This window comes from Procambarus clarkii, chromosome 30, assembly GCF_040958095.1.
Source record: "Procambarus clarkii isolate CNS0578487 chromosome 30, FALCON_Pclarkii_2.0, whole genome shotgun sequence".
NCBI lineage: Eukaryota > Metazoa > Arthropoda > Malacostraca > Decapoda > Cambaridae > Procambarus > Procambarus clarkii.
In genome coordinates, this window is record NC_091179.1 from 15,867,464 (window position 1) to 15,893,538 (window position 26,075).

At 48.0% G+C, this 26,075-nt stretch overlaps 1 protein-coding gene across 1 annotated transcript; it reads right to left on the minus strand.

Annotated features, from left to right (window-relative positions):
- Positions 1–818: 818 nt before the first annotated feature.
- On the minus strand, positions 819–24,980 carry LOC123765582 (circumsporozoite protein-like). Its single transcript, XM_069333678.1, has 6 exons — positions 24,916–24,980; positions 19,820–19,952; positions 18,599–18,972; positions 10,950–11,113; positions 10,695–10,798; positions 819–1,340 (listed from the first exon to the last, which is right to left on the minus strand). Exons 1-6 carry the CDS (start codon positions 24,978–24,980, stop codon positions 819–821), a joined length of 1,362 nt encoding a protein of 453 aa, XP_069189779.1.
- Positions 24,981–26,075: the final 1,095 nt, after the last annotated feature.

Below are 26,075 nucleotides of genomic sequence, written 5' to 3' on the forward strand. Positions count from 1 at the left end.
GCTTAGCGTCCCCGCGGCCCGGTCGTCGACCAGGCCTCCTGGTTGCTGGACTGAAGGACATTTCGTTCTGAGTAGCTAAACCTAAAACAACAACAACGCCTGAAGGCAACAAGGTTTTATAAAGAGTGTTTTGAAGCGGGTTGGGTGAGGACGTGAGGGGGAGAGAGAGGGGGTGGTGGGGCTGGGTCTAGCCCTCTGTGCTCATCTAATCACATCAATGAAGACCTGGTCATCTCTACGAGAAGGTTACTCAGGTGAGGGGACTCCAGAAGCTTAGCAGTGAGCGCGGCGGACGGCTGTCCTCCAGGCATTCCCTGTATTACCTGTCCTCTGGACGGTGTCCGTGACAACACAGGCGGACGGACCCTACGTCCTGCCCCCACGCACTCATGCCCAAACTTGCCCTCTTTCTCTCTTTGTTATTTTATATTAGTCAATCGTGCACACCCGCCCCCCCATACACTGAGCAGCAACCCTCTCCCCATCACCACCACCACCTTCTCCCCCGGCAGCACCACCCTTCACCGCCTCTACCCATTACCAAACCACTTTTGCTTAATTTTAAGCACGAAACACCTTCACCGTGACAGTCGGCGCCCACTTCCCCAACACGCCCTGGAGGTAACCTTCAGCGCCCCCCTCGCCCCCACCAGGAGACTCCTGCTGGTGGGTCTCTCCACCATACTTCATTTGTTTTCCCAGTGACTAGGCCATATCACTCCACCTTTTCCGGTAATTTTCCCTTGAAGAGAAAGGGGGAAATCGGCTTAGCCTTGAAAATTTCCTCCAATTTCCTGATATTTGTTGTTGATGAGTAGTCAATCTCCACGAGAGACAAGAGATGAGTGTTTGCTCCCTCCTGATGTTCGTATCCTGCTGTTTGCAGCCTCTTGGTGTTCGCTGCTACTGTTTGCTGCCTCTTGGTGTTCGCTGCTACTGTTTGCTGCCTCTTGGTGTTCGCTGCTACTGTTTGCTGCCTCTTGGTGTTCGCTGCTACTGTTTGCTGCCTCTTGGTGTTCGCTGCTACTGTTTGCTGCCTCTTGGTGTTCGCTGCTACTGTTTGCTGCCTCTTGGTGTTCGCTGCTACTGTTTGCTGCCTCTTGGTGTGCGCTGCTACTGTTTGCTGCCTCTTGGTGTTCGCTGCTACTGTTTGCTGCCTCTTGGTGTTCGCTGCTACTGTTTGCTGCCTCTTGGTGTTCGCTGCTACTGTTTGCTGCCTCTTGGTGTTCGCTGCTACTGTTTGCTGCCTTTTGGCGTTCACTGCTACTGTTTGCTAACTCTTGGCGTTCGCTGCTACTGTTTGCTGCCTCTTGGTGTTCGCTGCTACTGTTTGCTGCCTCCTAGTGATCATTCTTGCAAAAAGACGAAATATAAATAAACTACTTTACCAAATTGGTAGATGCCAAAAATAATTATATAAATATAACACGAAGCTAGTTTAGGTCATTAATTATGCACGCCGCACTCACCCTGGGAGCGGCGGTGAGATGGTTACACACACACGCACATGGTGAGTTATTCAGGGACTGAACCCCCAATATTCGTTTAGGTAATATTGATTATTAGTCTATAATATTAGTAATATATCTAGTAATATTTAGTCTATCAGCATCGATAGACAAATTACAGCGTCGATAGGCAAGTTACAGCGTCGATAGGCAAGTTACAGAATTTGTTATACACGATTATATAGCGCTGGAAAGGGATCAAGAAAAGGATGTGGGATGGACCACTTGGACGGTCGGGGATCGAGCGCCGACCTGCATGAAGCGAGACTGTCGTTCTACCGTCCACCCCAAGTGGTTGAACAACAATAGCAAAAAAAGCGTCAGTGACATTTTCTTAGGGACTCGCCCTAAGGCATTGTAACACCATTGTAGTGGTGTTACAATGCTAACCAACACACATAAATACATACACAAGAGACCTGCAGGCACAGCCACCCCCACAGTGTGCTCACTATCCATACAAGACCGACTTGGGATCCCTGGCTGGTGGGGTCTGGATAACATGGCATCCAGGATAAAGTACATGAACACTCCCATGCTCCCGAAACAGTACAATTGACTTCGTGTTGGATAAATAGCCTCGTGCAAGGAAGGAACTCTCCTCAAAACATCAGTTCTGGAGAATTCACTCATAAAGCCATGTCGGTTTACAGTGTCGAAGATTGGCTACAGGTTTAGGAAAGTGGTGGTATATGAGTTTTCAGTGTGCAGGATGAAGGTGGTAATGCAATGTTGCACACTCTTTCCATGCATGGAGCCATGTATCTGGGGAGACAAAAAGGTTCTAATTCTATGGAAGAGACGGTCTAGGTTACCTAGAATCGTCCTCACGTGAGAAGGAGGAGGACGAGGAGGCGGTACCTGGATCACCTTTGAGCTGACGCTGTTGAAATCCGGTCAGTCCACCTTACTTGCCACCCTCAGATCCTGGTGAAGAGCGCCAGGGCTTCCCACCAGCTGTTTCCAGTTTGGAAAAAATCTTTTGACAGTGAAAAGTTCTTGTGACCCTTCTGGTGAACTTGGAGAGGGGGTTCTTCACTAGACTTGACCCGCCCCTCTTATGGGTGCTGCCTTGACGTGGCGAGGGGGCTCTTGTGTCCTGCCCTGGCGAAGGGGGCTCTTGTGTCCTGCCCTGACGAGGGGGGCTCTTGTGTCCCGCCCTAACGAGGGGGCTCTTGTGTCCCGCCCTGACGAGGGGGTTCTTGTATCCCGCCCTGACGAGGTGGCTCTTGTATCCCGCCCTGACGAGGTGGCTCTTGTATCCCGCCCTGACAAGGGGGTTCTTGTGTCCCGCCCTGACGAGGTGGCTCTTGTATCCCGCCCTGGCGAGGTGGCTCTTGTATCCCGCCCTGGCGAGGTGGCTCTTGTGCCCCGCCCTGACGAGGGGGCTCTTGTGTCCCGCCCTGACGAGAGAGCTCTTGTGTCCCGCCCTGACTAGGTGGCTCTTGTATCCCGCCCTGACGAGAGAGCTCTTGTGTCCCGCCCTTGGTCTTGTATGGGTGGCCTCTGTTCCCCTCTCCAACCCCCCCTCACGGAACCCCCCCCCATACACCCCGTGGCTTGGTCACCAGTGTACCTGTCCATAGAGATCAAACTATCCCTCATTTCTCCTCATCAAGAAGTCGAAGCTACCGAGTGACTGTGTCCTGAGGGGCGACACACCCCTCTGGTGCAGGGACAGGTAAAACAGGAGGCTCTGTGAGGCCGGACTGAATTAATTGGCTAGAATGGCCAGTGAACCTAGCCGGTCCTGGGCCATGAGGGCATTGATTCATTGTTGCCATCGGAGGTGGCTTGTTTATTGTGCACCCCATACTCATCCTGTGAGCGGTAGCGCGATAAAGCATTACAGAGGGGCACAAAAGGTCTTTATCAGAAAATTGCAACAATTCCATCTGTCATGCACACCTTATAATTATACTGTCAGATAGTTAGGAGAATATTCCATTTCTATAGGTAGGTATTAACGGTTGATCATTATATATTCTTTTCACTTTTCGACAGATCTTTTCGCTAAATACATCGGAGGATTGATATCCTAATGGTTCTGCGTTGGTCTTCACATCCTCTACTTGTTATCTGAATATACTCTCAGTGCACTCTGCTGTTGTTGTTTTAGATTAAGCTACTCAGAACAAGATGTCCATGTAGCACGGGCTATGGTGAGCCCGTAGTTGAGTTAGGTTATTCGCGATAACCTTGTTACTGTCATATTTGGGACAAAGTTTTAAATGAAGGTGGGGTTTCCTTCTTTTCTCCCGTTTCTTTTCCGTTTCTGTTTTAGCGCATTGGTTTTAGTCTTGTTTTAATAACATTATCTTGGTGGCGGATATAGATGTACAGTGTTCACTAGTGTGTCCCATTCTTCAACTGCTTTTATAACCATTGTAGTCGCTGTGGCTTTTGCATCTAATGCGGCTGCTCTTGTTGGTTGAATGTTGAGTTTGATGTGCAGGCCATCAGTTGCCACACATTCCAGCAAGTAATGCAATAGCGGCGCCTTTGCTTCTGTTCCACAGATATAAACCTTTTCATCTATTGGGTTTATTCCCTTCCAGCAGCACTTATAAACAAGTCTGAGTCTGTGTATGGCTACTGCAATGTCTCTGGATATCTTTTTCCTGAGAGTAGTACCCAGTGGCTTGTTCGTACCACATCGCAGTGGATCTACCTTCCGCTACTTTGGCTCTGTGGCGACTTTTGATAGTTGGGAGTATTTTTGATGGATTTGCTCCTTAATCCGTGAGAAACTTGGGGATATTTTAACCTGTACAACAGTGGCAGAGCAGTGGCAGGTTTTGCTAGCGAGTCTACTTTTCCGTGTGCACTCTGGGGTAACTGGAGTGCTTGCACCCCTTCAAGGTGGGCACTGTGGTGGGCGGTGGTGCAGGGGGGGTGAAGTCTAATGTATCTTGTTCCATGTACACTTCTCCAGTCACACCACACTCCTCACCCTGGTGTAGGGAGTGTGGTGTTACCAAGCTCTCCAGTCACACCGGCTTTTCCCCCCGGAGTACCTCTCCCGAGGAGTACCTCTCCCGAGGAGTACCTCTCCCGAGGAGTACCTCCCCCGAGGAGTACCTCCCCCGAGGAGTACCTCCCCCGAGGAGTACTTCTCCCGAGGAGTACCTCCCCCGAGGAGAACCTCACCCGAGGAGTACCTCTCCCGAGGAGTACCTCCCCCGAGAACCTCACACGAGGAGTACCTCCCCCGAGGAGAACCTCACCCGAGGAGTACCTCTCCCGAGGAGTACCTCCCCCGAGGAGAACCTCACACGAGGAGTACCTCCCCCGAGGAGAACCTCCCCGAGGAGTACCTCCCCCGAGGAAAACCTCACCCGATGAGTACCTCCCCCGAGGAGTACCTCCCTGCAGGCTCCACAGGTCCCGTCACAGCCCTTGGCTCACTGGAAACATCTATTGCGTTGCTGCTGGTCATTAGCTTGCATATTTTCACAGCATGTCTTCCTGAGTGACTGTGTCACGGGCGCCATATGCCGCCCTAACTACGCGGGGCCGCAATGACTGGTCCCGGCACCAGTATCTCGCACACTCTTCTTCTGCAGGCGAGGAGTCACAATAACGTGGCTAAAGTATGTTGACCAGACCACACACTAGAAGGTGAAGGGACGACGACGTTTCGGTCCGTCCTGGACCATTCTCAAGTCGATTGTGACACAATCGTGACACTGGACTATTCTCAAGTCACAATCGACTTGAGAATGGTCCAGGACGGACCGAAACGTCGTCGTCCCTTCACCTTCTAGTATGTGGTCTGGTCAACTTACTTTAGCCTCGTTATTGTGACTCCTCGCCTGCACAAACCACATTTACCATATTAAAAACCAGAAGCACACACAGGGACCACATTAAGAGAGAAAAACACATTCACGGACAATAACTTGTTCCAGCATCCACACAATCAGGAAAATAACTGCCGTAGCCCGGGACAGGAAGCCTGCACTTGGGCTTATCAAGGTCCCCCCTAGGGCCTGGGCCCACTAATAACTTTTCTTGGAATGCAACCCCCACAACAGTTGCCTAGCTCCCAGGTACCTAATTTACTGCTAGGTGAACAGAGGCATCAGGTGCAAGGAAACGTACCCATCCGGTAATCGAATTCGGGAGTATTTCCCCGACAGTAAGTCGACGACGAAGACCACTGTACTATAGAATCTCCACAGGACATGGAGAATTATTTTCTAGGCAATCATCTGAGGGGTCAAACAAACAAACAAACAAACAAACTCCTCCATACACGTACCTTAGTGACCGATTGTCCTTTACTAAGTGGGCGACACAACAGCCGGAAATGCCCAAGAACTTGTGTAAACAAAATGTGTATATATGTAAATTTCTGGGAAAGGTGTGAAAAGAGGGTTTTTGACGGGGATTTGTCGACGTCTGAGACGGCCGTGAAGTGTTCGGGGCGGGAGTGGCTGAGGCAACACTGAGGTGTGGTCTTGACGTCTTGAGACGTTCAGGGAAGAGTCAAGTTTTGTGATGGCTTCCTCAGTGGCTGAGGCAACAGTCAGGTGTGGTCTTGACGTCTTGAGACGTTCAGGGAAGAGTCAGGTGTTGCGATGGCTTCCTCAGAGGCTGAGGCAACAGTCGGGTGTGATGTTGGCTTCCTCAGTTATTCACATTCGTGTTGTCTCCCTGTGAGGGAGAAATAAGATGCCCTTTTGCCGAATCTCATCACTTTTGTTCGAAATACCATCAGCATTTGTGCACCAGATTTTCAGGCTCCTGGTTACAGGGTCAGCTACACCATCTACCTCTTTTGGTGGTTGGGTACTTGAGGTGGAAGGTATGGGAGAGTATGTGAATACTGCAGGATGGAGGTGGTGTGGTAGAGAGGTGGTTATGGGAAGGTGGAGGAGGAGGAGGTGGGGGGGAATAGTGAGTATTTGGTGGTTGGGATTTGTGGAGATTTTGATGTTTAGATGGGCTTTGGCCAACGATATGGGATAGGTGTAGAACTGATTGGGCTGGATTTGTGGTTGAGTGGTTTTGAGTTTGTGGGGGGTGAGGGATGAGGGTAAGGGGGTGTAGGGGAGGAGAGGGGCAGTTTTTTTTGGGGGGGTTATTGGGGAGGAGGGGAAATGGATGTAGTGTAGAATAGACGAGGACCTGGAAGTGTGGGCGTGTCTGAGCCTCTCTCTCTATCCTTCACACTCACATAATTACCCTTTTCCTTATTCTCCATCAGCTAACTCGACCCCCACTGTGCTGCCACCACCCCTACACCCATCAGCCGCCCCCACCATGTTTCCCTAACCATCACCACTACCACTATACATGTGCACAACCACCAACAACAACCCCCCCTCCCCTTCACCACCCACCACAACTACCACTACCCTCTTCCCAGCCACACCACATCTACACCCAACCCTCACTATACTTTCAATCACCATAGTTCCACCTTGCATAACCAGCCTGTCCCCCCCTCCCACCTCAGCTCGACCCCTCCATACTCAAGTTGACCTTCAACTCTGCTCCTCCTCCTCCCAAACTTCCCGTGACATTGACCTCCGCTCCCTCTAACCTGCACAGGTAGGTGGTCCGGCCCAGGCCTCTCTGCTCACATACATGTCATCACCTAGAATAGTTTGTTGGGTCGGGCGTCAGATCTTAGCAACATTTTTCAAAACATTAGTAAATGAGAGAGAGAGAGAGAGAGAGAGAGAGAGAGAGAGAGAGAGAGAGAGAGAGAGAGAGAGAGAGAGAGAGAGAGAGAGAGAGAGAGAGAGAGAGAGAGAGAGAGAGAGAGAGCGAGAGAGAGAGTGTGAGTCAGGAAGGAGACCAACGGATCTGTGAATGCAATAATTTAAATTTTTCATTTACTTTGTTCTTTCGTCTTTAATATCATATTTAAATTTTAGATTTTGTACCGAATTAACTTCGTCTTCTTGATTTATTCTGTTCTATTTATTTACAACTAACTTGCCCCAAAGACATTTTTCTCACAACTCTGACTTATTTAGGTCTTATCTACACTTAAGTCCCACATTGCTACCATGCATCATTGGTTCTTTATCTCCTTTGTCCGTTCCTCCTAGGATATTTCATGTCGTAATCATGTCCCTACTGATCCTTCCTTCCTCCAGCGTGGCGAAGCTCAATTCCCGCAGCTTACGAACGAGCCTTTTGCATGTATATTTTGTCCATTTAAGTTTGGTGTTTTTTGTTTATACCGGAGCTGCATATTCTAGAGAGTCCCACGTAGGTTGGTATGGCGGAAGGTTTATCTGGACAATTTGTTAAGGCTGATCTGATGTGAATTAGTTTGTCGTATGACGTTATTCTGCTCATTTGTACTATGCATAATTAAATAATCTTAGGCCTAACAATGGTTACTTAATCGGTACAGATGTATAGTGTATAAACGTACTCACCTAGATGTGTTGCAGAGGTTGAGTTTCGGCTCTTTGGTCCCACCTCTCAACTGTCCATCAACTGGTGTACAGGCTCCTGAGCCTATTGGGCTCTATCATATCTACATTTGAAACTGTGTATGGAGTCTGCCTCTTGGAATTCATATGGGTGGGGACTATACGGGGGCAACAGTTCATATTTTGTACGTTCCAGCCATGGTCGCTATAGGTGGTGTGTTTTCTGGGTGACACGCTCGAATATTACATGTTTTCTCCGTTTTCTCTTTCCTCTTTCCCATTTTCTTTTCTCCCCCTTCACATTTTCTTTATTTCCCTCCTTCCCATTGTATTTTCTCCTCTCCTTTCCATTTTCTTTCCCCCCCCTTCGCATTTTCTTTTCTTCCCCCTTCCCATTTTCTTTTCTTTCCTCCTTCCCATTTTCTTTTCTTTCCTCCTGCTGTTTCGCCCTTTCCATCCCCCCCACCCCCCTAATGGTCTGCACCACCCCTCCCCCCCCCTCCCCTCATCACTCTGTCAAGACCTTGATCTCCGGCCTCCCCCCCCCCTTAATCTCCACATTGCCTCCATTTGTATGTGTGTGTGTGTGTGTGTGTGTGTGTGTGTGTGTGTGTGTGTGTGTGTGTGTGTGTGTGTGTCTGGTGGCATATCGTCCAGCAAGGTTGTTCGTAAGACCTCATCGTTGAACATCACCTATTCATTACTCATTGGACATCACTTGTTCATTACTCATTGAACATCACCTGTTCATTACTCATTGAACATCACCTGTTCATTACTCATTGAACATCACCTGTTCATTCCTACAAATTCTTCCGTCCACTTATCAATACGAATCATTAATCCAGCAAATCCTGCAACTATATTCTGTTTTCCTTTCCTTCTATTCTGTTCCTGTTGCCTTTGTCTCTCTCTCTCCCATTCCTCCTCCTCCGCCGTCTCTCTCTCTCTCTCTCTCTCTCTCTCTCTCTCTCTCTCTCTCTCTCTCTCTCTCTCTCTCTCTCTCTCTCTCTCTCTCTCTCTCTCTCTCTCCAATTCTCACCAAGAACTTATTGTTCACCTTGTTCATCCCACTCTCCCCGTGTTCTTCCTGGCCGCCAGAAGCTGTTCACCACGTCTTGGAAGAACTGAACGCCTCTGTTCACCCAGCAGGGATTCGACACCTGGTTGTTAAACGATTGGCGGGTCCCATTCCGGGGAAACTAGTGGGAAAGTGCTACGGAAAGGGAAAGTTCTCACTGTACCAACAGCAGCCGTCTGTTCCTGTACCCACTTGTGTGAGAACAACAGAGCATTGTAGTAGAGTAGTTATCCCAGGACGGATCACTTCCTGGATCAAGAATGATCCAAGACGGATCACTTCCTGAATAAACAACGATCTAAGTCGTTTCGCTCCGTCTTGGGTCATTAACCAGATCGCATAAAGAAAAGAGAAGCAGAGAAAAGTCCCAATAGGAGTTGAGAAGACGAGGTGAAAGACGGGAAGATAAGAGATATACCAATATGAATAAGAACAACCTCAGAAGGTCAATAGTGACGAAGAGAGAGAGAGAGAGAGAGAGAGAGAGAGAGAGAGAGAGAGAGAGAGAGAGAGAGAGAGAGAGAGAGAGAGAGAGAGAGAGAGAGAGAGAGAGAGAGAGAGAGAGAGAGAGAGAAACATGAAAGCATGCTTACGAATCTATTGCATGAATGCTTACGCATGGACAAGGAGGAAAGCCATACATATTCATGTATATATATATATGTGCAAGTCAGCACATATCCGAGTACGTGAATGGGAAGCCCATGGCATGTTCAACACCCCCTCCTTGACACCACAATCATTACCCAACCCCCCACCCCCCACCCCCCCACACCCACACCCACACCCACACACCCCCATGTTGCACAATCTTGCTCGACAACACACCCACCGTCTCCAACAATGAATTACCTCACAATAAAAACACGAAGCAACTGCCAATATTGTAATTAATTGAAATAAACTTTTTTTCAAGTTTATCCACCCCCCCCCCCCCCTACATGCAGGAAAAAAAGCTTAGTTGCCTGAAAGAGTTAATTACTGAGCAGCAGCAGGAGGAGGCTAGCATGAAGGCCGTGGGTGAGGAAGGAGGAAGTACCCATGAGGTACTCATTGTGTAGTACCCATGAGGTACTCATTGTGTAGTACCCATGAGGTACTCATTGTGTAGTACCCATGAGGTACTCATTGTGTAGTACCCATGAGGTACTCATTGTGTAGTACCCATGAGGTACTCATTGTGAAGTACCCATGAGGTACTCATTGTGTAGTACTCATGAGGTACTCATTGTGTAGTACCCATCAGGTACTCATTGTGTAGTACCCATGAGGTACTCATTGTGTAGTACCCATGAGGTACTCATTGTGTAGTACTCATGAGGTACTCATTGTGTAGTACCCATGAGGTACTCATTGTGTAGTACCCATGAGGTACTCATTGTGTAGTACCCATGAGGTACTCATTGTGTAGTACCCATGAGGTACTCATTGTGTAGTACCCATGAGGTACTCATTGTGTAGTACCCATGAGGTACTCATTGTGTAGTACTCATGAGGTACTCATTGTGTAGTACCCATGAGGTACTCATTGTGTAGTACCCATGAGGTACTCATTGTGTAGTACCCATGAGGTACTCATTGTGTAGTACCCATGAGGTACTCATTGTGTAGTACCCATGGTAGTACCCATTGTGTGGGGGAGATGTATGGTAAGTGGCGTCTCACTCATGGTTGCCCATGGTATACCAGGGATACTATATGGTATACCAGGGGGCTGGTATTATATGGTATATCAGGGCTGCCATTATATGGTATATTAGGGCTGGCATTATATGGTATATCAGGGCTACCATTATATGGTATATCAGGGGCTACCATTATATGGTATATCAGGGGCTACCATTATATGGTATATCAGGGCTGCCATTATATGGTATATCAGGGCTACCATTATATGGTATATCAGGGCTACCATTATATGGTATATCAGGGGCTACCATTATATGGTATATCAGGGGCTACCATTATATGGTATATCAGGGCTACCATTATATGGTATATCAGGGCTACCATTATATGGTATATCAGGGCTACCATTATATGGTATATCAGGGCTACCATTATATGGTATATCAGGGCTACCATTATATGGTATATCAGGGCTACCATTATATGGTATATCAGGGCTACCATTATATGGTATACAAGGCTACCATTATATGGTATACAAGGCTACCATCAATGGTATACAAGGCTACCATTATATGGTATACAAGGCTACCATTATATGGTAGTCGCAGTAGTGTACAGTGTCACGTCTCACCATATCACTGGACCAGTACAATAAACGATTATTAAAAAAATTATTACAATCAAATATAAAAATAAATGAGTTAAAATATATAAGAAATTGAAGTACAATAAACCTTTCTTTCCTTTTCAATACGCTTTATTTTTTTTTAGTTGAGAGAGAGAGGAGGATATATATATATATATATATATATATATATATATATATATATATACGGGTGAGGGATATGAAATAGGACCGACCGCGACCAGTCTCCGTCCCATACCCCAGACCATTCACCCTACAAAGTTGTGTGAGGCTGGCCCTTAGCGTCTGGTGTAAGTCCTTGAGCTCAGACTCCCACAGAGGGGACGATTTGGTCGATAATTCTTGTTATAAGTCGATATTAGTTACCTTCTGTGATCAGTTTGTAATTGTTTGGGTGTGAGTGAGTGTGATTGGTGTGAGAGTATCTGTTTACCTACAGGAGAAGGTGTTGACAGACAACCAATCAACACACCTGGGATGGAAAGGGAAGTATCAGGGAAAGCGCCAAGCTATTACGACTATATAGCCCTTGGAAGGGGTCAGGATAAGGATTTGGGAAGGGACGGGGGGATGGAATGGTGCCCAACCACTTGGATGGTCGGGGATCGAACGCCGACCTGCATGCATGAAGGGAGACCGTCGCTCTACCTGAAAAGGAAAGCCAGTCGCCCACTTTCCTCCCGGATGTGTGGGTCGAGTGTCTAATTTTCAGTCACTTACTGTCGGTTACTGCAGACACTGTGGGGGTGGTGTGGGCGTGGTGTGGGCGTAGTGTGGGCGTGGTGTGGGCGTGGTGTGGGGGTGGTGTGGGCGTGGTATGGGCGTGGTGTGGGCGTGGTATGGGCGTGGTGTGGGCGTGGTATGGGCGTGGTGTGGGCGTGGTATGGGCGTGGTGTGGGCGTGGTATGGGCGTGGTGTGGGCGTGATATGGGCGTGGTGTGGGCGTGGTGTGGGCGTAGTGTGGGCGCCTGGCACCCACCCGATAGACAACACAGCCCCCACACCCACACCTCTTAACTCCTCGCCTCAATACGAGTTGTTTCTTAGTTATAACAACATTCTCTTTTTAATTTTCCCCTTAAAGAAAATATACATTAAGAAATTTTCTACATTGAGCAAAAGGAATATATATTTTTTTTCTTCCATTGTGGTCTTGTCATTCATTATTTTCACGACCAGTAAAATGTTGGGCTGATTAAAAAAATTATCTTTTCTTTTTAGGTAGAAATGGAGTTGGGTTTGTTGTGAGGAAGGTCAAGGGTGAAGGACATTGAGGAGCAAGGGTTCCATGGGAGAGGTACTTACGTGTCCCAGGACCGGTGGGAGAGGTACTCCAGTGTCCCAGAACCGGTGGGAGAGGTACTCCAGTGTCCCAGGACCGGTGGGAGAGGTACTCCAGTGTCCCAGAACCGGTGGGAGAGGTACTCCAGTGTCCCAGAACCGGTGGGAGAGGTACTCCAGTGTCCCAGAACCGGTGGGAGAGGTACCCAGTGTCCCAGAACCGGTGGAAGAGGTACTCACGTGTCCTAGAACCGGTGGGAGAGGTACTCACGTGTCCTAAAACCGGTGGGAGAGGTACTCCAGTGTCCCAGAACCGGTGGGAGAGGTACCCAGTGTCCCAGAACCGGTGGAAGAGGTACTCACGTGTCCTAGAACCGGTGGGAGAGGTACTCCAGTGTCCCAGAACCGGTGGGAGAGGTACTCCAGTGTCCCAGAACCGGTGGGAGAGGTACCCAGTGTCCCAGGACCGGTGGAAGAGGTACTCACGTGTCCTAGAACCGGTGGAAGAGGTACTCACGTGTCCTAAAACCGGTGGGAGAGGTACTCACGTGTCCCAGGACCGGTGGGAGAGGTACTCACGTGTCCCAGGACCGGTGGGAGAGGTACTCACGTGTCCCAGGACCGGTGGGAGAGGTACTCACGTGTCCCAGGACCGGTGGGAGAGGTACTCACGTGTCCCAGGACCGGTGGGAGAGATACTCCGGTGTCTCAGGACCGGTGGGAGAGGTACTCGGGTCTCAAGGACAGGTGAGGGAGAAGTGAGGCGTGAGAGAGGGTGTCGGGTCCTCGCCGCCAGACGACCTTGCAGGGTTCTTGATCCCTTCAGCCTTCAGGCGCCTGGCTGGCTCTACTCTCTATCACCCCAGTTACTGTGTGTGTGTGTGTGTGTGTGTGTGTGTGTGTGTGTGTGTGTGTGTGTGTGTGTGTGTGTGTGTGTGTGTGTGTGTGTGTGTGTGTGTGTGTCTGTATGTGTGTGTGTGTGTGTGTGTGTGTGTGTGTGTGTGTGTGTGTGTGTGTGTGTGTGTGTGTGTGTGTGTGTGTGTGTGTGTGTGTGTGTGTGTGTGTAGGTGGTGTATATGGTGATGTGTATGGGAGGGGGAGGATGAAAGGTGTGTGTGTGTGTGTGTGGAGGGGGGAGAGGGGCCATTTGAGGAAGCATCACTCTTTGTAAAATCTCTTGTATGTATGTATGTACCTTACCTAAATAAACATTTGATTTGATTTTGATTTGCATGAGGTATATGAGTTGTGATGAGTGTGAGGTGTGACAGATCAACTCATACAGGTGTCCTTCACCCCCCCCCCAGGCGTCGACTGGTCCAGTATGACAAGTGCTGCCCTCTTTATCCTGCTGATGTGTGTGCTGCCCTCTTTATCCTGCTGATGTGTGTGCTGCCCTCTTTATCCTGCTGATGTGTGTGCTGCCCTCTTTATCCTGCTGATGTGTGTGCTGCCCTCTTTATCCTGCTGATGTGTGTGCTGCCCTCTTTATCCTGCTGATGTGTGTGCTGCCCTCTTTATCCTGCTGATGTGTGTGCTGCCCTCTTTATCCTGCTGATGTGTGTGCTGCCCTCTTTATCCTGCCGATGTGTGTGCTGCCCTCTTTATCCTGCTGATGTGTGAGCCTCTGGTGGCAGGTCTCCAGGTATGGCCACTCCTAAGTCTTTCTCTTTTTCAGAAGCTGGAAGCTACTTTCCCCTTTATCACGTAGTGTATTTGAGGTCTTCCTGCTCCAACTCCTATTCTCATAACCTTGCATTTGTCAGGGTTAAGGTCTTGTAGTCATTTCTCAGACTATTTCTGGGGATTATCTAGTTTATCTTGTAATATATTGCAGTTCTCCCCAATCCTGATCCGCCTCATTAGCTTAGCATCGTCAGCAACCGTAGATAAGAATAAGATTACTTTCGCTGTAAGATCGTTTACATATATTAAGAATATGAAGGGCTACAGTACCGATCCTTGAGGTACTTCACTCATAGCTCATCTCTAACTATGACTCTTTGTCTTCTTCCTGGAAGGTACTCCTTCGCCCACTCTAGCAGTGCTCCCAATACACCAGCCTGTTTGTCAAGCTTGCATGTGAGTAGTTTGTGAGGAACAATGTCAAAAGCTTTCTGGCAATCCAGGAAAATGCAGATGGCCTTAGTTAAGTAAAGAGTCCAGCCCTCTCTATCCTGTTTGATTGTTTTCATCTTGTCACAGAACTCTAACAGGATGATCAAGCAAGATTTTCCTTTACTAAATCCATATTAATGCTGGGAAACAAAATGTATATGTTCTAATTCATTAACAAGTCTTCTTTTGATTAGTCTCTCTAATATCTTACAGGGAATACTTGTTAGTGATGCCGGTCTGTAGTTCAATGGCTAATGTCTTCTTCTCCTTTAAAAAGTAAAGGAGGTCTTCCTGCTTTACTGTATATAACTACCACATTTGCTTCTTTCTAAATGTCAGGAAGTTCTCCACCATTTCATGTGAAGTGTTGGAGAGGGCATCATTCTGCAAGGGCAGAATGATACAGCTGCCTCCTTTAGCATTAATGGTGAGATCTTGTCTGGGTCTGTTGCTCTCATCTCATCCAGTTCCTCTGCTCCTTTACTTCCTCTAGCGTTATATTTCAGGGAACCTTCCTTCTGGTGGTACCTGTTACATTAGAAATCGTAGATCTGGGGACAGTTCTGGTTCAAACATAGAAACTTCCTGCAAGCTTTAATTGAGTCCTTCACACACACTTCTTTATCATTCTTTGTGTAGCCTCCTCCTCCTCCTCTCTTGCACAGGCTGGTCACTTACTTGCTCATTTACCGACATATGACATAGACATAGTACTACGACATAGTCCTCATATGACTATATAGTAGTACTCACCTAACTGTACTCGCCTAATTGTGCTTGCGGGGGTTGAGCTTTGGCTCTTTGGTCCCGCCTCTCAACTGTCAATCAACAGGTGTATAGGTTCCTGAGCCTATTGGGCTCTATCATATCTACACTTGAAACTGTGTACGGAGTCAGCCTCCACCACATCACTTCCTAATGCATTCCATTTGTCAACCACTCTGACACTAAAAAAGTTCTTTCTAATATCTCTGTGGCTCATTTGGGCACTCAGTTTCCACCTGCGTCCCCTAGTGCGTGTGCCCCTTGAGTTAAATAACCTGTCTTTATCTACCCTATCAATTCCCTTGAGTATCTTGAATGTGGTGATCATGTCCCCCCTAACTCTTCTGTCTTCTAGCGAAGTGAGGTTTAATTCCCGTAGTCTCTCCTCGTAGCTCATACCTCTCAGCTCGGGTACTAGTCTGGTGGCAAACCTTTGAACCTTTTCCAGTTTAGTCTTATCCTTGACTAGATATGGACTCCATGCTGGTGTGTGTATGTGTGTGTGTGTGTGTGTGTGTTTGTGTGTGTGTGTGTGTGTGTGTGTGTGTGTGTGTGTGTGTGTGTGTGTGTGTGTGTGTATGTGTGTGTGTGTGTGTGTGTGTGTGTGTGTGTGTGTGTGTGTGTGTGTGTGTGTGTGTGTGTGTGTGTGTGTGTGTGTGTGTGTGTGTGTGTGTGTGTGTGTGTGTGTGTGTGTGTATGTGTGTGTGTGTGTGTGTGTGTGTATGTGTGTGTATGTGTGTGTATGTGTGTGTGTGTGTGTGTGTGTGTATGTGTGTGTATGTGTGTGTGTGTGTGTGTGTGTGTGTGTGTGTGTGTGTGTGTGTGTGTGTGTGTGTGTGTGTGTGTGTGTGTGTGTGTAAGTACCTAACTTAATTACCAAAGTGTAGTCACAGTAACAGACTTATGCTCACGGAATCACATCTTTAGCTGTATTTTTGTTCAATCTAAACATGGCTGTTTCTCTCTTCACGTGAGAGTTTGTGTATCCCAGCGGCCGCCATGTATTCTTGCGTCACGTGCCCCTCCCTCCCTCCCTGTGTCCTACATGAGGCAAGAGAGGAAGAGAATGAGTATGTGTGCGCCAGAACAGAGTATAGTGAGGAAGTGTTCTCAAGGTGATGATAACTTCCTTCCCCCCTTCCTTGCTGTTTCCGTCTTCTGCTCCACTCACTGTCATGCTAAACAATTAGCGCCTATATGTTTCTCCTTCACCCGTGGACGACGTTTATTCAGTACTGTCTGAGGCATTTGTGGACGGTTCTTGGTTGACTGCATGCCAACCATAGCACAAGGTCTCTATCATTGTGACGCGGCTCACCCCGTGGATACAAATAATTGAGTATGCCATAGACAACAGCCCAGCAGAAAACGGGACCGTCAGAATGAAGAGTCTTCCGGGATTAGGTGAATGTGTACACGTTGGAAAGTTAAGGTTAAGGATTTAACCAATAATCAATTTTTTTTTTGAGATACTGTGTGTAATAAGAATAGAATGTGGGTTAACCTTGCCCATGGATATCTCCCCGTGGCACGCAGAGTGCCAGGGAATATGTCACAAGAGGTAATATTTGTGTGAGAGATGGTAGAGCAGGCCCCCACCAGGCGGGCCCTCAAGGCCAGGGGGCCCTGGACTGCTGCTGCTGCTGATGCCTCACGGAAATCTCAAACTCTATTTTCCTGCGAGGCAACACGAGTCATTGATAACTTCCGCATCTGCCAGCAATCTCGTAGAAGGTTATTACTGAATGTTTTTCTTTAATTCCTCCTAGATGACTATCTGGGAAGAAGTCTACGGTTCGTGAGAGTGGCTTCGTCTTACACAAGCTTGGAAGATGAATGCCAGCGTCGGAGTAGCAATATATATATATATTGCAATATATATATCTACATGGAAATATGACTAATAAGCAAGAGATAGCGAGAGAACAGCGTTGCCAATAGGTGTAGTTACCACACTCAACCTTGCTCTTTACTTAACTTACCGGAAGTTGCACGTTACTGGGGCATCTCAAGAAATATATTTGATCTGGTCATACTGTATTAATTAAACGACGTGGTCATACTGTATTAATTAAACGACGTGGTCATACTGTATTAATTAAACGACGTGGTCATAATGTATTAATTAAACGACGTGGTCATACTGTATTAATTAAACGACGTGGTCATAATGTATTAATTAAACGACGGTTGTTTTGATGTATTGTTGTTAGGCCTGAAGCCTCGGGCCAGGTACTGGACCTGGTTACGTAGTTCAGAGTTGTGTGTACCTGCCTAGATATGATTGGGCTTCGGCTCTTTGGTCCCGCCTCTCAACCGTCAATCAACTGGTATACAGGTTCCTGAGCCTACTGGGCTCTATCATATCTACACTTGAAACTGTGTATGGAGTCAGCCTCCACCCACATCACTGCCTAATGCATTCCATTTATTAAATTCTCTGACACTGACACATATATGTTTGATGCTTCTGAGGCTCATTTGGGTGCTCAACTTTCACCCGTGTTCCCGTGTCCGTGAAATCGTCCCCGTGTGGATGTGTCGTCACGGAGGACGACACGTCGACACGGAGGACGACACGGAGGACGACACGTCGACACGGAGGACGACACGTCGACACGGAGGACGACACGTCGACACGGAGGACGACACGTCGACACGGTGGAGAAACGGTCAAATAAATCCGTGTAAGACTTAATCGACTGCTTCAGTCGATTAATTCAGCGTCTGGGATCCTCTCGAACGTAGCTTCGAACCCTCGTCACGGCCCTTGTGGATTTGGTCAAATAAATCCTTGTAAGGTTAGGTAAAGTACAGGGCGCTAGACCTTAATATCCTCGTGGGTTATTAAGGAAGCTAGGGGGGAACCTGCTGCTTGGGTAACAGCTTCTCCACCATTTCAACCTACCCTGGCTTTGGGACCCTGGAGAGACCACTCCAGACCGACAACCAGAGCGCCACTCCATGGTCTCCTGAGACTGATGGATGCCTACTACTACCAGTTCTTTGACCTTGTAAGTACACTTAAGATTACAGTATAGGAGAGGATTTTTTGCCTGTATTTCAGAAGTACAAAACGCTTTCTACTGGGTGCTGCAATTTTGAGGTATATAAACAGCACTTTTTTCTATTAGTAGGTTTTTTCCTATTGGGCAATAATAGGTTTCACCTCTTTATGTGGACTGTTGCGCCAGCCTCCTGTCTCATGTTCCCGTTCTCTATGATGTTCCCGTTCTCTGTGATGTTCCCGTTCTCTGTGATGTTCCCGTGCTCTGTGATGTTCCCGTGCTCTGTGATGTTCCCGTTCTCTGTGATGTTCCCGTTCTCTGTGATGTTCCCGTTCTCTGTGATGTTCCCGTTCTCTGTGATGTTCCCGTTCTCTGTGATGTTCCCGTTCTCTGTGATGTTCCCGTTCTCTGTGATGTTCCCGTGCTCTGTGATGTTCCCGTGCTCTGTGATGTTCCCGTTCTCTGTGATGTTCCCGTTCTCTGTGATGTTCCCGTTCTCTATTATGTTCCCGTTCTCTGTGATGTTCTTGCGCTTCTTTGGGTGAAAGAGGTGATAATGAGTCGGTGCCAGCAATCTAGTTCCTCCTCACACCTCCTGTACCCCTCACACCTCCTGTACCCCTCACACCTCCTGTACCCCTCACACCTCCTGTACCCCTCACACCTCCTGTACCCCTCACACCTCCTGTACCCCCTCACACCTCTTGTACCCCTCACACCTCCTGTACCCCTCTCACCTCTTGTACCCCTCACACCTCCTGTACCCCTCACACCTCCTGTACCCCTCACACCTCCTGTACCCCTTCACACCTCCTGTACCCCTCATACCTCCTGTACCCCCCTCACACCTCTTGTACCCCTCACACCTCCTGTACCCCTCACACCTCCTGTACCCCTCCTGTACCCCTCACACCTCCTGTACCCTTCACACCTCCTGTACCCCTCACAACTTGCATATCTTTACTGATTTCCGTCATCCTTTGTAAGCAAGTTTGTGTCAAGTGGGACTCGATCACCCTCTTAGAACCCCATGTTAGGGGTTGGTCAGGACGCTTACACACACACACACACACACACACACACACACACACACACACACACACACACACACACACACACACACACACACACACACACACACAGTGATGCACTATGTACTTCCTTGTTATTCTCTTTAACACTGTTCATTATATGCTAGTTAGGGTCGCTGGTATAGAGGTGACTGGATCGTGCCTGTCTCCTAACTGCTAGTATATTGGTGTGAAGAAGCTGTTGGCGCCTCCTTGTGGCTACCTGGCACCATCCCGGACCCACACACACGCACACACACGCACACGCAGAGGATCCTGCCTCTCCCCCCCTCCCCCCACCACCACCATTACATCACGGCTCTCTAATGAGCGTGTAGCAGCGGTCTTGTCATGTGTTATGAGGTCATGATGAGAGAGAGTGTGTGAGGTGGAGCAAGTGAACGCCGCCGCCGCCACCTGCTGAAACCTTTCTCTATAGCCTCCACTGCAATGTATAGAACTTTATATGTATTTATTATATCATACTATATACTGTACTTATGCACTGTCATACTATATACTGTACTTATGTACTGTCATACTATATACTGTATTTATGCACTGTCATACTATATATTGTACTTATTATATATGTACTGATTATTACTTCTTAAGCAGTGTTGCTAAAGCTGTGAACATATTTGCAACTGTAAAAGAGACAACGCCAGCAGTTTCTTAGCCTGTTTTCACAGGCCATAGGAGTTGTGGTTCTAAGGCGGGCCTGACTGCATTCAAGTCCCTTATATCCGCGACTGGTCGTGAGGAAACATTATGAGGCCAGCATGGAGAAGTCTTGATCCTCCTCCTCCTCGCACCTGGTGATCTGTATAGCTCCAGAAATCAGCACACACACCCATACAAAGAAAACAGAAGCGAGAGGGGGGGATATGATAGGAACGTATAAAATACTCAGGGGAATTGACGGAGTGGAAATAGACGAAATATTCACACGAAATACTAACAGAACGAGGGGGACAAGGGTGGAAGCTGGAATTTGAGATGAGTCGCAAAGATGTTAGGAAGTTTTCTTTTAGTGTGAGAGTAGTGGAAAAATGGAATGCACTTGGGGAACAGGTTGTGGAAGCAAACTCTGTTCATAATTTTAAAACTAGATATGATAGGGAAATGGGACAGGAGTCATTGCTGTAAACAACCGATACTCGAAAGGCGGGATCCAAGAGTCAATGCTCGATCCTGCAAGCACAAATAGGCGAGTACAAACAGGTGAGTACACACACACACACACATCGTCTTGAAAGAGGTCAGGGAAGGTCAAGCGTGGGTCAATTGCCCTCTGTGCGGTACCGGGAAACAGTTACAGGCATGACCAAGGCATATATATAATGTGTGTGTGTGTGTGTGTGTGTGTGTGTGTGTGTGTGTGTGTGTGTGTGTGTGTGTGTGTGTGTGTGTGTGTGTGTACTTGATGTGTAGAATGACGAGGGTTTCATATGTGTTTTTTGTTTATTATTATTATTATTATTATTATTATTATTATTATTATTATTATTATTATTAATATTCTACCACAGACGTGGCCACACATTTACAATGCTAACCAGCATATATATAAATTTTATTCTGTCCTCCATGGACAGGGTTAGAGATCTGTTAAACTTGTGTGAACCGGTGAACTAGTGAACCAGTGAACCAGTGAACCAGTGAACCAGTGAACCGGTGAACCAGTGAACCAGTGAACCAGTGAGCCAGTGAACCAGTGAACCAGTGAACCAGTGAACCAGTGAACCAGTGAACCAGTGAACCAGTGATCTCTCTCTCACCCACACATAAATTATGCCCCAATAAATAGCGTCCAATCTCATGTGTGGCGAACATTTTTAAGACATAGTTTACACCAGAGTTTATTTACTGGTATCCCAGACCACACAGTTTACACCAGAGTTTATTTACTGGTATCCCAGACCACACAGTTTACACCAGAGTTTATTTACTGGTATCCCAGACCACACAGTTTACACCAGAGTTTATTTACTGGTATCCCAGACCACACAGTTTACACCAGAGTTTATTTACTGGTATCCCAGACCACACAGTTTACACCAGAGTTTATTTACTGGTATCCCAGACCACACAGTTTACACCAGAGTTTATTTACTGGTATCCCAGACCACACAGTTTACACCAGAGTTTATTTACTGGTATCCCAGACCACACAGTTTACACCAGAGTTTATTTACTGGTATCCCAGACCACACAGTTTACACCAGGGTAGACTATGGTGGTTATCTTGAGATATCTTGAGATGATTTCGGGGCTTAGCGTCTTGTCCTCGACCAGGCCTCCTTTTTGCTACACCAGGAAGCAGCCCGTAGCAGCTGTCTAACTCCCAGGTATCTATTTACTGCTAGGTAATAAAGGCATCAGGGTGAATGAAACTATGCCCATTTGTTTCCGCCTCCGCCGGGGATCGAACCCGGAACCTCAGGACTACGAATCAGAAGCGCTGTCCATTCAGCTGTCATGCCCGGTGGGACCCTAGTATCCCAGATCACTCAGTTTACACCAGAGTAGAGTGTGGTAATACGTTGTGGTATACCAGACCACAAATATGCTTATTTCTGTCGCTGCAACGACCTCCTTGTTGAAAGGGATCAACTGACTCATAAGAACTCATAATCGAGTCCTTTGAGCGATTGATCCATAATTGAGTCTTGAGTGACTCATAATTGTATATATGGATAGATGGTTTGCTTGTAATCTGTGTATCTATGTATTTACGTATGTAGCTTAGCCTAGCATTTTAAAAGCACTACAATCACCTTCTGTGGTTGATTGTTCAATACATCCCTGAACTATATGTTTAACAAGTCTCTAACCCTGTCCTTGGAGGACAGAAGAAAATGTATATACGCTGGTTAGCAGTGTTAATGTGTGGCCACGTCTGTGGTAGAAAATAATAATAATAATAATAATAATAATAATAAAAAGTGTTTGCTTACTCGCCATAAACACTCACTACTCTTCCTTCACGCTATTCCTTCCTCCTTTACCTCTACCTTTCAAGTTTACACCCTTCTCTTGCCCTTCTCCCACGGGGGGCAATAGCACAGCGAGGCGACCTTGCCCGGGGTGACCAGTGATGGTGGTGGCCCAGGAAACCCAGCCAGTCACTGCGGCTGGAGGACCTACACTTTTCAGGGTCGAGTAGCACGCCTGCAGCGCCTCCCTCAGGTCCAGTGGTCTGGCAGCACACCCTCTGCTGCCTGCCTGGCTCATACAATCACTCGTCCATCTCTTCAAGGGTCTTTAACGTCTAAAAACGGCCGGGTAAAGGGAGGAGGAACCTCAGATGACGGATGATAGCGACAGCGCTTAGCGCCAGGCTTTGTTATGGTTGGGAAATGTGCGGAGCGCCGCCGCCGCCGCCGCCGCGTCCTGCTTGGCGTAATGGGCGGGTGAAAGTCTCCAGGGCGGTGGGAGGAGGAGGAGGAGGAAGGGAGCGAATTACGGAAGGTAGGAACCGAGGAAGGGAGGGAGGGAGGGAGGGAGGGAAGGTATAGAGAGGGAGGATGGGATAAAGGGAATACAGAGGTAGAGGTAAGGAGGAAGGTTTCTGCCAGGGGTTGGTGGTGTCTCGGGGGAGTGTGGGGCTCTGTTACTGATGCTCCTGTTTGATGCTGAAACACACACACACACACACACACACACACACACACACACACACACACACACACACACACACACACACACACACACACACACACACACACACACGTTTATACGTTAAACAAACGAGAGAAGTGAGAATGACGAAAAGTGCCAAGCGGAATGCGTCAGGGACCCCCCCCCCCCAATAAATTCTTACATCAATGACCTGACACACAAAAAACAGAACCATGTGTATCATTGTCTGATGCCAAACTGACATGCAGAACAAGAAGTGAAGATGACGGCGGGACACTACGGGGGAAGATCTAGATGCGCTCCAGCGGTGGTCGGATATACGACAACTTACCCTTAACACTGATAAACCCAACATGAAGACAGATGAGAGAGTGGGCCCCAGGGTCCGCCAGGGCTGGCAGGTAAAGAACCCATAGAAAGAGTGAAAAAAGAAGCATCTGGGTGGCAGTGGAGGAAGCTGGAGACACAGATGAGGTAGGACCAGAGGACACGGGTGGAAGCTGGAGACACAGATGAGGCAGGACCAGAGGACACGGGTGGAAGCTGAAGACACAGATGAGGCAGGACCAGAGGACACGGGTGGAAGCTGAAGACACAGATGAGGCAGGACCAGAGGGCACGGGTGGAAGCTGGAGACACAGATGAGGCAGGACCAGAGGACACGGGTGGAAGCTGGAGACACAGATGAGGTAGGACCAGAGGACACGGGTGCAAGCTGGAGACACAGATGAGGCAGGACCAGAGGACACGGGTGGAAGCTGGAGACACAGATGAGGTAGGACCAGAGGACACGGGTGGAAGCTGGAGTCACAGATGAGGCAGGACCAGAGGCCACGGGTGGAAGCTGGAGACACAGATGAGGTAGGACCAGAGGACACGGGTGGAAGCTGAAGACACAGATGAGGCAGGACCAGAGGGCACGGGTGCAAGCTGGAGACACAGATGAGGTAGGACCAGAAGACAGACGGAATGTGGAAGCTGCTTCTATCGTTATTCAGTTCCTAAGTCTTCTATGCCTTCGTGTTTATGTGCTGTGCTTCCTTACACTATCGGGCCGACCATGGGTTAATTCCAAGGCTTTCCTTGACTTCCCCAACACTTGAGAAAGAGGAAATACATCGCGACTAGCATTAAGGGTCTTCCCTCAGAGCTCCCTGGTCCCAAGATATTCCTGATATTTCTCTCATTTTCTTATCATTTCCCTTCCGGTATGCCAACCTTGTAGACCCTGAGTCCTTTCTTCAACAATTGATTTTGTTTCCACAAGCTACTTATAACGGACTCATATGAGAGAGAGAGAGAGAGAGAGAGAGAGAGAGAGAGAGAGAGAGAGAGAGAGAGAGAGAGAGAGAGAGAGAGAGAGAGAGAGAGAGAGAGAGAGAGAGAGAGAGAGCAAATAAAAACATAATCGTTCACTCGCTTATTTAATACAAAAAATCATTATGATTTAAGAAGCTCTGTATAGTGCCTATGAGAGAAAAAAATTACAATACCGGAAATGCCGCGCCAGCGCACCTTGGACGCATTCACCGCTCGCGAACGCTAGACATGTAAACAAACAGGCCCCACGAACACGAGCGAGTGCAGCCCTCAGCCGGACACGTGTTTGCTTCCGCAGGCAAGCAAACACTCCCAAAATTGCTTCTCTCGTTACAGCAAATTAATTTACGCTTCACTTGGATTCCGAGGTGGCTGATTCAGGCTTCCAAGGTGCCTGATTCAGGCTTCCGGAAGAGAACGAACATACACGCGTGCACACTCACCCCTGGATACCCCAGTCCCACCCATGGCCTTCCACCTCCACCCATGGTCTCTCATTCCCACCCATGGCCTTCCACCTCCACCCATGGTCTCTCATTCCCACCCATGGCCTCCCACCTCCACCCATGGTCTCTCATTCCCACTCATGGCCTCCCATTCCCACCCATGGCATCTTATTTTGCTTGTTGTTGTCCAGTCTCACTATAAATCACGTAAGTCTCGATCATGTCTCCTGTCTGTCTTCTCTATTTCTAACGTTGCCAATTCGAGTCCTTTGAGCCTGTCCATAATTAAAGCTCAATCTTCTCAGCCTTTCCTTAAGGCTCAATCCTCTCAACGTTTCCTTAATTAAGCTCAATCCTCAGCCTTAGCTTAAGATTCTCAAGATTCAGACCTTCAAGGTGTTAAACGTTAGCCTTGGGATATATTTTGCAGACGAAGACTCCTCGTGGAGAATGTGTGTGTTTTAGAGAACATACTCATTTAGAACATTTAGAGAGAACCTTTTTAGAGATTTAGAGAGAACATTTAGAGAACCTCAGAGGGGCCGCCTTTACCAGTGCTTTGTAGTATCTTTTGGTGTTTGGCGGTGTTGTGGAACCCTGTGACGGTGTTCAGTGTGTGTGTGTGTGTGTGTGTGTGTGTGTGTGTGTGTGTGTGTGTGTGTGTGTGTGTGTGTGTGTGTGTGTACTCACCTAATTGTACTCACCTAATTGTGCTTGCGGGGGTTAAGCTCTGGCTCTTTGGTCCCGCCTCTCAACCGTCAATCAACTGGTGTACAGATTCCTGAGCCTATTGGGCTCTATCATATCTACATTTGTGTGTGTGTGTGTGTGTGTGTGTGTGTGTGTGTGTGTGTGTGTGTGTGTGTGTGTGTGTGTGTGTGTGTGTGTGTGTGTGTTTGTGTGTGTGTACTCACCTAGCTAGTTGTGCTTGCGGGGGTTGAGCTCTGGCTCTTTGGTCCCGCCTCTCAACTCTCAATCAACTGGTGTACAGATTCCAGAGCCTACTGGGCTCTATTATATCTACATGTGGAGCTGTGTATGGAGTCAGCCTCCACCACATCACTGTCTAATGTGTACTTACCTAGTTGTGCTTGCGAGGGGGGGGGGGGGGTTGAGCTCTGGCTCTTTGGTCCCGCCTCTCAACTGTCAGGTTGTAT